The sequence below is a fragment of the Orycteropus afer genome, unplaced genomic scaffold (genome assembly GCF_000298275.1).
Source record: "Orycteropus afer afer isolate SDZICR_OR568_19922 unplaced genomic scaffold, OryAfe1.0 scaffold00130, whole genome shotgun sequence".
Taxonomy (NCBI): Eukaryota; Metazoa; Chordata; class Mammalia; order Tubulidentata; family Orycteropodidae; genus Orycteropus; species Orycteropus afer.
In genome coordinates, this window is record NW_006921717.1 from 2,172,720 (window position 1) to 2,186,276 (window position 13,557).

The 13,557-nt window shown below is 58.4% G+C and overlaps 1 protein-coding gene across 1 annotated transcript in view; it reads right to left on the bottom strand.

Moving 5' to 3' along the window:
• Positions 1–7,452, bottom strand: part of RHOD (ras homolog family member D) — a 12,312-nt gene extending 4,860 nt beyond the window's left edge. The window contains exons 1-3 of the mRNA XM_007944706.1: positions 7,321–7,452; positions 2,664–2,751; positions 1,769–1,878 (exon numbers count right to left, since the gene is read on the bottom strand). Of these exons, the coding sequence (XP_007942897.1) occupies positions 1,769–1,878; positions 2,664–2,751; positions 7,321–7,452 (330 nt within the window). The remainder of the gene's footprint in view (positions 1–1,768; positions 1,879–2,663; positions 2,752–7,320) is intronic.
• Between the last annotated feature and the right edge of the window lie 6,105 nt (positions 7,453–13,557).

Genomic DNA, 13,557 nt, shown 5'->3' on the forward strand with positions numbered 1-13,557 from the left:
CATTAGCCCAGAATATCAGAATTGGGTTGCTATAGTTTTCCATTGACTTTAATCACAGGGCATGGTAGCACTAAGAGATGTTCTAAAGAATCTCCTGAATTCCAAACATATTCTTCTTTACGTCTGTTATGTATTGTCAGTCCAACTTCCCCTTGGTAATCAGGATCTATCACACCAGATAGTACAGTAACACCCTTCTTTGTCTGTTGATCCAGAGGCATGAGGACTTCAAAATGGGCAGGTGGCATTCTTAACTTCCAGTTCAATGCAATCAGTACCGTGTCTCCAGGTGGGCATGTTCCTCCCTTTAGGACTAAGACCTCCAGACCCACAGAGCATAGGGTCACAGGGACAGGAAGCAAAAATCTTTTGAGTGGGTCCCTAGGGGTAGCAGTGAGTGGTGTCACTCTCCGGGTGACTTCCCCGGCCTGGGTTTTCACTGCTCCTCTGATGGCTTCCAATGCTTCTTACCAGTCTGCTCCGCCTCTCCCAGAGCTGCAGAAGGGGTCTGCGTCTAACCGCCCCTGATACCTCCACCTGGATGTCCAGCAGGCCTCTGGCCTCCCACCTGCTGGAGCCCCCAAGTCGCCCCTTCTTGTCTCAGGAGATGGCAGCCCCCACCTTTTGGTTTCTCTGGTCAGAATGCCTTCCTCCCACATATGTCCAAAGCATCAGCAAGTCTCGATGCTCTGCCTTCAAAACAGACCGGGAACCCCCCCACCTCTCACCGCTGCCAGCATCCTGGTCCCAGCCACCACCATCTCTCCCAGTCCCAGTGCCCAGAACAGAGCCTGGTAGGCGGTAAAATGTGAAAAACAAACAAACCCGTTGTGGAGTCAATTCCGACTCATGGCGACCCCATGGGTTATAGAGCAGAACTACTCCATGGAGTTTTCTTGTCACAATGGTTAAGCACTCAGTTACTAATCTGAAGGCTGCCGATTTGAACCCACCCATCAGCTCTGCAAGAGAATAGCCCTGGCTCTGTTCTCACAAAGACTGCAGCCTAGGAAATCCTACGGGGCAATTCTACTCTGTCCTACAGGGTCCCGAGTCAGATGGACTTGCTGGCACACAACAACAACAATAACTGTCATGGAGGCAGTTCTCCAAGTCTTTGTCCAGCAGAGTCTCTGGGTGGGTCCAACCACCAACCTTCAGGTTAACAGCCAGTTGCAAACTGCTCTTGCCACCCAGGCTCCAGGAACATGTTCTCAACAAATGCTATTATTGTTGTTACTGTTACTGCTGTCACCAGCTGTGCTCTGAGGGACTCTGGCGCAGACAGTTGGCACAGAGCAGGGAGGAGAGGGACCATGCTGCAAGGCACTGGAGCCGAGAATTTGAGAATTTCATCCCTGGCACCTGAGAGGCAGCCTGGGAACCCCTGACATAACCGGGGAAGGCATCCTGGGAGGCTGCTGAGACCCTGTGGTCACACAGACGGGTGCTGCAAGCCGCCAGAATCAGACGTGAAGTTTCATACAACCCTGCTGTCCAGAGCTGGACAGGCTGAGGACACACAAAGGCCTCTGGGCTGGCCGGCAGTCAGGGAGAGTCACAGTGAAGAGCCAGTGTGTCCTGAGTATGGAAAGCACTAGACTGGGGCAGACCCCTGTGCTCCCAGGCGAGTCGCTGCTCCGGGCCTCAGTTTCCCCACATGCACACCAAAGGTGCTGGACTCAGTGTTATACAGGGCTGGCCCAGCTCTGAGAGTTGCCAGGTTGGGTGGGGGTGGGGCAGGTGCCTCCCGGTCCCCAGGACCTACCCGGTCGAAGACGTTGTTGAAGCTGTGGGGGCTGGTGACATCGAAGCAGAGCAGCAGGACGCTGGCGTCAGGGTAGAAGAGGGGCCGCAGGCGGTCGTAGTCTTCCTGCCCTGGGCAAAGTGGGGACGGTCACTCCCTCCCACCCCCTGTTGGCGCCTCGCCAGCATCAGCTGGTGCCACCCGGCCACACAGTGGGGTGGGCCAGCTTCCCAGAGGCCAGGGCTTGGTCCTGGGCCTCAGGGTCCAATGCGAAGCTGGCTGCACTGGGTGAATGCCCCACTTGGCAGCACTGGCCTGGGCGAGGTCCTCGCTTTGAGAGGCCACTGTGCTGGAAAGGGTGGGATGAGACAGAGGCCAGGCCTGGAGGAGCAGAGGCTAGTCACCCAGAGGCCGACTCTGCCCTGGGCTTGGGGAGTGAAGGGTAGGCAGGTAGTCCTCACAAAAGCCTGTGGGCCCATCTTGGGTCAGCAAGCTGGTGGGATTCTCTGTGCTTAGCTATGAACTGTAATGCAGACTTGACTCTGAACCCTTATATTGATAGGCAAAGTCAGGAGGTAGGAGGGCAGAGGTCAAAGTCAAGGTCAGGTGGCTCTTCCATAAGCTAGGGTGGAACTCGGAGGAGCCACACACAGTCCACCCCTTGAGAGCAAAGTGCTCTAGATGTCCCCTTGTCTCCAGGACATGGTGGCTGCCCTGGATGGGACAGGCAGGTGGATAGAAACACAGAAACAAGGAGGGAGAACCTTCTGGGACCTCCCAACCCTGACCAACACCTGTCCCTTGGAGACTGGTTGGCCTCCCCAGGGCAGGAAGGGACAGGGCTCTGTTCCCCAGCATCTGGGGACCACGGACACCCCTCCTCTGGTCCCCACTCTCCCAGCCCCAGCACACTCACCTGCCGTGTCCCAGATCTGGAGGTTCACAGGTTTGCCCTTTATCTGCAGATTGACGGAGTACCGCTCAAACACTGTGGGGGTGTAGTTCTGGGGAGGAAGAGGGCAAAGGGGTGTGAGGCCAGCAGTTGAGAGGGGTGGGGTCCTGGGGCACCTAGGCAGAGCCCAAGGGATGCCCCAGCATCGCCCTCACTTCAGAGGCGGTCCAGTTTCTGGGAGGCTCCGAGTTGGCCAGCCCGGGATTGAGGCCTAGAGCCAGTTCCCTGCTGTGCGCCTTGGAGAAAGTACTAAACCTCTCTGGTCCTGATTCTCCTCATCTGCGAGATGGGAATAACAAAGGCGCCGCGGTGGAGTGCTGCGGTACGGACTCGGCGAGACTCCGAACAGAGCTGTGAGCACAGTGCCAGCACAAAACAAGCGCTCAATCCATGCCGGCCCCTTCGATCTCTGTCCCCCTGGACAGGGTGCACTCCCATTGCTGCACCTTCATTCGTGCTGTTCCCTCCTCCTGCAACCCCATTACCCTATGTCCCTTCGTTTGTTCGTGTATTCACTCAACAAACATTAGCACCTTCTCTGGGCCCAGTTCTGGCCACCAGGGATCAAGCAATAAACAAAACCCACCCCTGCTCTGGGGAGCTTGCAGCTTTGTGGGAGTCCCTCCTTTGCCTCTCAGCCTCTCACAGTCCTGCCCAGACCCCGCCAAATGCCACCCCATCGTGCTTGCCCTGGTCTCCCCGTCCTTGGCCCTGGACAAGTTTCTGTCGTGGGTTACGGTACAGCCCCAGGAGTAGGCACGGTGCAGAGCCACCACCCAGTACTGCCTGAGCTGGGCTCCTGCACAGTTTAGACTGGAGGCTCGGGAAACACAGAGGAACACGAGGAAATGAAGAGGTAGCATGCAAAGATGGGGTCATAGCAAACGGGTGAGGTTTTCAAAATGCCCTGCCAGGCAAGCCCTTTACCCTTAGGGGTCCCCAGGCCTCACCCCTGCTCAGGGCTGGTGGGGTCATGGCCTAGGGGACCCTGCCTTCCCTTCTCTCCTACCTGCTGGTGGAGGACTTGGAGCCTGCCTGCGAGTCAGGGCCTGCTCAGCTGAGAGGGTCAGTCCCTCTGCAGTGGGCACCTGGGATGCTGCCAGGCTGGGATGGGGTGGGGAGAAAGGCAGTGGAGGAGGGAGGTGGGGGGATGGAGAACTGGGGCTGGACAGCCACCCTGTCCCGCCCTCTACCAGCAGGAACAGGCAGGGACCCTACCCACCAGCCCATGCCCTTGTGCCTGCCCCAGCGCCCTGCCCCTCAGACCCTCTGGTGGTGGGGAAAATGTCAGCTTGGAGGGCTGACTTTGGAATCAGATGTGCCTGTCGCTCACCAGCTGTGTGACCCTGGGCCAGTCACCCAGAGTCTCTGGGCCGGAGCCCCTCACTGGTTAAAGGGGACAATGTGGTGGGGAGACTCATGGGCAGGGGAGACCCTCAGCACCTAGAAAGCTGGAGGCCAGGGCAGCGTCCAGCCCCTTCCCTAACCCTTCTCCAGCCCAGGAGCAGGAGCTGGCCACCTGGAGGGCTGAATCGAGCTCACAGCTCTGCCACCCCCTCCGGTTGGCAGACCCTGATCAGGTCTCCTCCGGCTCACAACCACCCCACGTGTTACACTGTGGGGCTGCCCCACAGGGGTTCCTTAGCTGTCATCTTCTCAGGAACAGGTTTCCCGGCCTTCCTTCCGTGGTGCTTCCACGTGCATCCAACTACCAACCAAACCCAACCCACTGCCATCGACTCCATTCTGACTCATAGGGACCCTACAGGACAGAGCAGAACCGCCCCGGAGGGTTGCTGAGGCTCTGAGTCTTTAAGAAAGCAGACTGCCACGTCTTTCTTCCACGTAACGGCTGGTGGCATTGAACCACGGTTAGTAGCCATGCACTTTAACCACAGTGCCACCAGGGCTCCTCTTCAGCACAGACTGCACCACCCAGGACCTTAGAAGTCAGCACAACCCCCATCTTCCTGATGGGGACACTGAGGCCCAGAGAGGGAAGTGACTTGCCCAGGTGGCACATCTAGACAGCTGGTTAGTGACTGAGCCAGCTCTCTCTGGCCCCAGAGGCCAGGCTCTGTTACTGGTCTCCATCTCCAGCTCCTGCCCTGTTTCTGGTGCCAGAAGGGAGCGAGAAAGGCCCTGTGGTGGTTGTGTTTGTGTGTCAGCTTGGCTGGGCCTGGCTGAGTGGCTGGGCAGCTGGTGGTAGTTATTCCCCAGGATGAGACTGGCAATCAGCTCCATGGTGAGATCTACCATAAGCAGCTGAGTAGCTGCCTTTGGGATGTGGTCTGCTTCTTGCATATAAGGAGAAGCCTTGGGAATGGTCTCTAGCCTATGGCACGCTTGGACCCTGCATGTAGCCGTGTCGTTGCTCAACAGCCTGCTATGCTCTGCTGATCTTGGGACTTACAACGGACTTAAGTTAACGGCCTGCCGTGTGGTTGGATAACCACAACAGGCCCATTCCAGGGCTTGGGGCTGGGTTCTCCTCTAGCAAGCAACTGTCACAACCTTCCCTTTATGCAGGAACATCATCCTAGAGTTGTGTTTACACCTGGTGTGTTCTTTGAACACTCAGGTAGGTTATCCCCTGTCCAGGGGACCAGTAAGCACCTCATCTTATCTGTGGAGCTGTCCCCAGCCAGAAAGGGCAGGGCTAGCCGGTGCTGGGCCAGACAGAGTGATTCAGCCTCAGGTCTGACCTCGTGGTGCTCACCGACGGGTCAGCACCCAGGGGAGATGCAGCTTGAGGGCGAGTATGGGGGTTTGCCTTGGCAGGATACCCATGGGGGTCCCAGGACAGACCAGGAGGGGCTCCCCTGGCTTGAGCAGGCAGGGCTGGGTGCTCCCTCCTCTCACATCACCCTGCTCTCCCTGCACTGAAGCTGAGGCTGGGTTGCAGCTAGATGAGGGTCACTGAGGCTCCTCAAAGTCCCCAGCTTGCTTTCTGTGCTTTGCTGCAGGCAGGAAATCTGGGAGATAGGGCCCTAAACCTCTCAGCTTCTGGCTCCCTGGGCTTGAAGGGCTGCCTGGAGGAGGAGTCTGGGCTAGGGCAGGAGAGGCTGGGTCCACAGGCACAGCCGCACTGGGAGCTGTGGAGAGTGCCCTGACCCGGAATGGGGCCGCCTAGGTTCTAGACCGGCGCTGTGGGCTGTGCACCCCAATGCCAGGCTCTAACTCTCAGGCCTCAGTTTCCCATCTGTAAGATGAAGGCCTTTCTCTTAGACCGCGTGTCTAACAGAAGGTCTTGTACCTGGAGTTTTGCACTTGGAGTCGGATGGGTCCTAGGGAACTCCCGTTCCCAGACAGGAGGAGACTGCATGAGGCCAGGCCCACTGCCCTGCTGACAGGAATGCCCTCCCCCTCCCCAGCAGCCCCCCCGTGGATTGTGGAGCCAAGATATTCATTTCTTGCCTTTTAACCTCTCTCAAATGGGGACAGGCGCCGAGGACACTAGCCATGAGGCGTCCCCCGGCAGCCCGCAGGAGGCCAGAGCCCTCCCCAGTCCTGTCCTGGCCTCTCTGAGGTACTGTAATTGCTGGGTTCCCACATGGGCAGCATCTGGGGGCCCGGAAACACGTCTCCCCCACAACTTAAAAAATGTGTGGCTGGCCAAAAAGGATGTGAGTCAACTTCGTAGGCATGAAAAAGGAGTTTTGGCTGGACACTGGCACAGTGTCCATAGAGGCTGCACACCGCAGCATCCTGGCCCAGCCTCCTGGCCTCCCCAGCAGCCCACAGCAGAGCTCCAGGATGGTGGGGAGGAGGGAGGGAGCAAGGGGGAGAGGAAGAGCCGTGGAAGCAAACCCAAGGATTCCTGGCAGACTGGTCCAAAACGGGGCACACCTGCTTAGTTCACCTGGACACTCCGTGTTCCTGGGGGAGGTGATGGGCTGACGGTCAGCATGCCCAGAGTGCCAGTGACCTCCCAGGCCCCTCAGAGCCACCGTCTGTCAGTGGCTCCTGATTCCCACCTCCACCCATGAGGCTGCTGGGAGGAAATCGAGGCCCAGGGAAGCTAAAGACAGTTACTGAGGGTAAGAGGTCAGTCAGAGCCAGCTGAGAGGCCAGCCAGCAGTCTGGATCCAGAGCCTGGTGCTCCTGCCCCGAGGCAGAGCCCACCTGTGCCCGGGGTGGGGGAAGCGAGCCAGGAATGACCTTAGCCAGCCTTCAGGGAGTCCTTACTTTGCACAGGCTGAGCGTGAGTGACCTGTGTCCACCCACTCCCCATAATAACCCTGAGAGAGAACACAGGCCTTGACCCTATTTGGCAGTTAAGGAGGTGGGCACAGAGAAGGTAGGAGGCTTGCTCAAGGGTGCACAGCTGTAAGTGGCAAAGCCATGAGTGGGCATCCAAGATGCCTGGCTCCCCGTGGGCCCACTCAGCCATGCTGGGCCCCCCAATGCTCTCTGAGGGCCAGCTATGTACCCAGGTTGCCAGGTTCAGTCTCCGGGCCACCCCCTCAGCGGTGTCATTGTGCCCACTTTACCGATGCCATCCCTGAGGCCAGCCGGCAGGGCGAGAAGGGAATGCTGCCCATGGTTACAGTCCCTCCAGGGGGACCCTCTGGGAGGCGCACTTCTGGGGAACTTCCGGATCGATAGGAGTGGCACTCACCTCGGGGAAGTTCCCTTCGGTGAAGACCCTCAGCAACGACGTCTTCCCGCAGCCACCGTCGCCCACCAGGACCACCTTGGCGGACCGCACGCCTGGCGGCGCCTCCTCGCCCGCGGCCTGGGCCGCCTTCATGCCGGGCCGCGAGGGTCCGGGCGCAGCGACCGGCAGCTGCGGCGGCGGGGACCGGCGCGGGGACCGCGCGGCCAGGAATGTGGGCGGGGCTTCGGAGCAGCGGGGGCGGGGCAGGTGAGCGGCCGGGAGCGCCCGCTCGGAGCGACCTCAGGGACAAGTCTCGGGGTGTGTAGGCGCCGGGGCCCGGTGGGCGGAGCCTCGCGCTGCACCCGGCCTGGTGGGGGGCGGGCGGTTGCCGGGTGACGGGAGGGGGGCCCAGGCGCGTCTCGGGAAAATAGCTCCCAGGGCCAGGAGTGAAGTTGCGGCCGGGTCCAAACATCTGGCACCCATCTTAAATATTTGGCATCCGCGTTCCCATTGGACAGTTAACCCAACAATCAAAACTCTGCCTCCGGGGGCCCACTTGTGCATTTTCGTGGAAGAGAGACCATCTTTTTAAAAAACTAGATCTCCTGCCTCCCTTTGCCTTGGTCCTTCTCCAGCCTCAGTGCACTTTCCCCTGCAGTTTGGTGGAAGGTTACATTAGAAGGAAATAGTCCCTAAGGTCTAGAAACTTTTCAAGGGAAAAAGAGGGCGTTTGACGTCAGGGTGGGTGGATTGGAGGCCTGAGCTGGGACTTCAGGATCCGCGAACGCCCGGGGGCCAGGGCAGCCCGTGGGGGTGTGGAGGCCCGGGCGGCGGGGGTGAGACCTAGCAGTCCAGGAGGGCTGTCGGGAAGGGGAGGCAGGGAAGAAGAAGCCCTGAAGTCTGGACAGGGCTCTCAAATACGAAAGCGTTCCTTTTGGACTCGCTGGCGCTGGGAACTACTATGGTTAATAGAAACCGTGCAGTGGCGCCCCCTTCTTGTGACGCCCCGGGCACGTACCATTCCTGCCTTTGAGGAGGGGGTTGTTGGTGGTGGGTGCTTTTCGTTGTGATTCCTAGAGACCCCCTGTGGCAGAGTAGAACTGCCCCATAAGGCTTCCTTGGCTTGACAGTTCGCCAGGTTTTCTCCCATGGAACCACAGGTGGGTTCAAACAGCCAGGCCTTAGGTTAGCAGGCCAACTCGTCACCATTGCGTTACTGTTGTTGTTGTTGTTCTGTGCCGTGGAGTCGAACCTGACTCATAGAGACCCCTCCTTGGGTTTCCCAGGAGGTATCACTACGGAAGTAGATTGCCCAACCTTCCTTCAGAGGACTGGCTGCTGGGTTTGAACCCCCAGCCTTCTGGTTAGCAGTCAAGTGCCTTAGGCACTATGCGCCATTAGGGATCCTTTACTAAAGGGAGGGGGCAGGGCCAGGAGGCACCTGGCTACTTCACCAGGAAGAAGAGTGTAGGGGGCAGCCCCGGTTGGGCTGCCAGCTCTGGGGACAAGACCTGGGTCCCTGGTGCGCAGCGTGGGCCAGGCACCGAGCAGGATCTTGAATGAATGAATGTATTTTCCCCAGGGCCTCTGGAGACAGGGTTCTAGGCCACATCACAGCCCTCCCTGCAGGTGTTTTCGGGTCAGGTGGGAAGGAAGCAGCCTGGGCATGCCTTTATGGGTCACTAGTTGGCCCTGCCAGGCCATCTGCCTTCCCCCACTGGCACCAGGAAGTTTCGCTTCATGTGGCTGACCACTTGTCTTCCTTCTGGCTGGGAGGCGTGACAAAGTGCTTAGAGCAATTTTTATTCTTTAACCAATATGAGGACCCCTCTGGGTCTGAGAGCCTAGGGACCCCAAAAATGACCAAGAGGAAGTCCCTGCTATGAAAGTGATGGCCTAGATGGGAAGACAGGAATCCATGTGGGAAGACAGGAATCCACACAGAAAGGCAGGGAATCCATATGACAAGAGCTCCACAGGGGCGGGGTGGGGGTGATTGGAGGTGGGGGGCGGCAGTATGGGAGAGGGATAGGGGCGGTCCTCAGCTTTGGACAGTTGTCAAGAAACCCTTCAGGAAGAGAGGCCTGTTGACCAGAGTCTTGAGGGAAAAGTGGGACCCAGTTAGATGGGAGAGGAAGGGTGTTCCAAACCAAGGGCACAGCCTGTGCAAGGGTACAGAGGTGAGAGACAGGGATGTTTCAGGGGCCGCAGCCCGTCCCTGTCCGGAGGGCACAGTTTGGTGGGAGAGCTGCTGCCAGGGGTGAGGGTTCAGCAGGGCTTGGGGGCTGGAGCACGCGGGTGCCAGGAATAGACACAGGATTGAACTGGAACAGCCCCACCCCCACCCGTTAGCAGCCCTGTTCTCTAGGGTTGAAATCTTTTTGAAATGAGTGTGAGGGTCTCTTCAGACCCTGGTCTCAGCGTTTCACTGAATCTTTAAGGAACCAGGGACCTGGGAAGTCTTTGGGTGTCATCCCCTCCCCCATGCAGGTCATGATGTCATCCTCCCAGGTGGATAAAAGAAACACCTTCAACCCCTTTGAACCTCACCCCTTGGGACAGCAGTCAGGACCTTCGCTGCAGAGAGGCCGGTGACTTATCCAGGTCCCACAGCTGTTGTCCAGATACCTGGACTCCTATTCTAGTGCTCCCTGCAAGGCCATGGTCAGCAGGCTGGGAGCCTCACGTGGATACAGGGAGAGTCCTCGGGATGTCTCCACCCTTTAGGTACCCTTTCCTCCTCGAAACTGCCCTGGGGCTGGGCAGTGACTTGGCATTGGACAGGGTGTGTAGCCGCTGAGTTGGGTTCCCCGCCCCAAGGAGTGGTGGGGAGGAGCCCATCCCCCACTCCTCAGCTGTCAGCCTGGCCATCCCCCAACATCCCTACTGATGCTGTCATCAGGCCTTGGGTAGCAAGGCTGGGAGGCAGGTGGGGCCAAAACTAGGGGCAGGGAGCAGAGGAGTTGGGCCTTGGTTGCTATGGGGATAATCACTGACGACACCTTGATGTCAGTCTGGCTTCACAGTTTCACTCAACAGGTCCTAATAACAGCACACATTAATGGCTTATGAGCCACCGGCAGACACTGTCCCCTGGGAGGTAGAGATTGTTAGCCCCATTTTACAGATAAGAAACCTGAAGTCCAGAGAGGTGAAGTTCTGTGCCTGAGATCCACAGAGGTAGAGCTGGAACTTGAACCCAGGTCTGACTGACCCCACAGCCAGGATCTCTCCCAACACCATGCCTCATGTACATTATTTCATTCAGCTCTCAGAGTGAGGTGGGCAAAGCAGGTCATATGCTCCCCACCCCTGGCAGGATTTGAACTCAGATCAGCCCCAGCCTCACCTCCACCTACATTCTGCTCCTGTAAGCAGGGCATTCGTCACCGGGCCATGGAAATCTGCCCTGGTCATCAGGGGATATCTGGGCCCTGAACTGTTTTCCTGGACCTTATTTTCAGAGTTGGGAGGTGGCCTAGGTCACAGTCTGCCCAGCCAGGGCACCTGGTGTGGCTTCAGCTGAGTGTGGCTGTGGCTTACTGCCTGTGGATGACTCAGCCCCTTCTGGCCCCACCCTGGCTGAGTTCAGAGTCCTTTTGGGACCCGCCCAGTAGTCACTGCCCCAAAGACCCTAGAACAGCAGAGGTGGTCAGGCCATCCCTCAGCCTGACCCAGAAGCCCCTCCTCAGGTGGCAGGCAGGGTCTCCCAGCCCTGAGCCAAGCCTGAACACCCCAAGGGAAGGGACCAAGGTTGATCCATCTCTGTCCTCTGAGATGAGTGCATGGCTCTGGATGTTATGACCGAGGGCTGCTAGGCTGGATGGACCAGGGGAGGAAAGGAAAAGGAAAAAGAGGGAAGGATTGAGCAAAGAAAGAATGAAGGAAGGAAAACAGGCTTGTCAGGAGAGGAAACAACACAACATGTGACTAGGAAAACATTACTGCATGGATGAGCGCATCACCTGAGTGTGGGTTTAGGGGACAGGTGACCAAACCACAGCCACCATCTGCTCAAGCTTCAGGCCCACAGCCCCCAGACATTGGTCCCTCTGCCCTGTTTTCTGACCCCTCCTCTCCCCAAGGCCAAACCCACCCCCACCTCAGGCCGATTGGCTCTCTGCTGCCTCTGTGTGGCCACTCTGTTCCCTACACCATCCTCATTCTGGGCTGCTAGCTTTCCTTGGGGTTCCTGGCTTGGTGGTGTGGGGTGTTTGTGGGTGGCTGGACGAGGGGGAAAGTGGGTGTCAGGGGCTGGCACCTCAAAGTCTGAGATGCCTGGGCAGGACACACAGGCCTGGAGTGTAATTCCTGAAGCCTTCTCCTCATCCCACCCTCTCCTCCATCCCGAACGCTCCCAGCAGCCTTTTGTCCTTGGCTTTTCTGCCCCAAACCATGGTTCCAGGTTGTGCGTGCACCCACTGTGTGCAGACACTTGGCATTCGTCATTTCATTTCATTCCTCTGAAGTAGGCCCAAGTCTTATCCCCCTGCTTGAAGCCCCTCTCCCTCCCCTAAGTGTTGCAATCCTTCTCACCCCAAGGCCAGTTCTTAATGTCATCTCCTCTGGGAAGCCTTCCCTGGTTTGCTTCCTCTACCAAGGCAGCAGCCTGTGTCACTGGATACCCTCTGAGCTGGTGGCCAGCTCGGGGAGTGGATGGGGGTGGGCGGGTAAGGAAGGGAGGAAAGGAAGAGGGCTGGAGGCGGGGTAGGAGGGAAGGGGCACAGAGTGGGGAGGGAACCACAGAGGCCTCCACAGACAGCCCCTATGCTGAGCCAGCTTCTTCTGCCTGGGAATTTTGTCGAAATCATCCGGGCCTGTGAATTCTGGTGAGGTGGGGTGGTGGGGAGTGGGAGGGGCCCAGAGCAGCCTGGGATCCGGAGGGGTTTCTCTGCTCTCCCTCAGTCCACATGTGAGGAGGCAGGGAGGGGTACAGTGTGGCCTAATGGTTAAAAGCACAGACTGTGAGCCAGATAGCCTGGGTTTGAATCCCGGCTTGGCAACAAATGGCTGTGTGATCTTGGGCTAGTCACCTAACCTCTCTGAGCAGGGCAAGTTTTTATGCACTCCTGTCCTTGTATATGCTGTTCCCTCTGCCAGAATGTTTTCCCTGCCTTGTCTACTGGATAATTCTACTTCCACCCTGTAGACAGCGTCACCACTGTGAAGTCTTCCTTATGCCCCCTGCATCTCTACCAGCCTCCCACCCCAGGCAGCATGATGGCCTTAGTCCTCGTGATGACCTCCCCAGGAGATGGGACCCCACCCCTCTGGGCACCTGCAGCAGGCTGGGAAGGAACTAGGGGTGGACACACAGTAACCGCCATGAGGCCTGGCTCCCTGATTCCTGGAGAAGAGCAATGGTGATTCAGGGCCGAGGAGAGCTCCCGGGAGCCTCCTCCTTCCTACCCCAGCTTTATTTGGGTTCTAGAATCATTCCAGTCGGCATACTCGGTCCCCACCTCGCCCCTCCTGGGTGCACAGTCTACATGTCATGCAGTGAGAGGGAAGGAAGATGGGAAAGAAGGGGGTAGGGTAAGGGCCTCCCTGCACAGCCGCTGGGTGGAGTCCAGGGCTACAGCAGCCAAGGCCTGCACTTCCTGGGCCAGCAGGCCTGAGTGCGAGCCACAGTGCTGCCTCCAGCCCGACGACCACTTGGGGTCCCCGTTCCAGTGACCACCACCGTCCCATGTCATTGGGGTAACTGACTGCAGTGGGCTACCACTGCTCACCAGGGCCAAGGGGTGGGGCAGCCAGTCTGAGAGCCCACGCTCTCCATTGTGGGTGACCCTGCAGTGTGGATGTACCCCTGTACCTCTGAGTAGCCACGTGCACCTCTCCCCCAGCTGTGAGGCTGCCCAGCTGCCTCCTCGTCAGGGGATGCTCTGGGCTGAGGGGAGCTGCTGCAGCTGGCTGACACCTGGAAGGTGTCATCCCCTGAAGGTGGAGTGGGTGGGGGGCAGAGCCCAACCAGTGGCAAGGGTAACAGCCCAGCTCCTTTGCTTCTGAGCAGGATGGCCTGGAAGGGGCCATTCTCGCTCTACAGTCCTCGAGCCACCGGCCCAAGGCCAGCCTTCTCCTGAGGCCATAATTCACCTTGTGTTTTCCCCACCCTATCTGCTTCCCTCTCTCCCTTCTGGCTGCTCCTGAGGGTGTACCCCCAATAAACCACTTGCCTGGAAGCCCTGACTCAGAGCTCGTTTCCAGAGGGCCTGACCTAGGACTCCAGGGTTCCCCGGGATTGGGCTGTGCCACAGA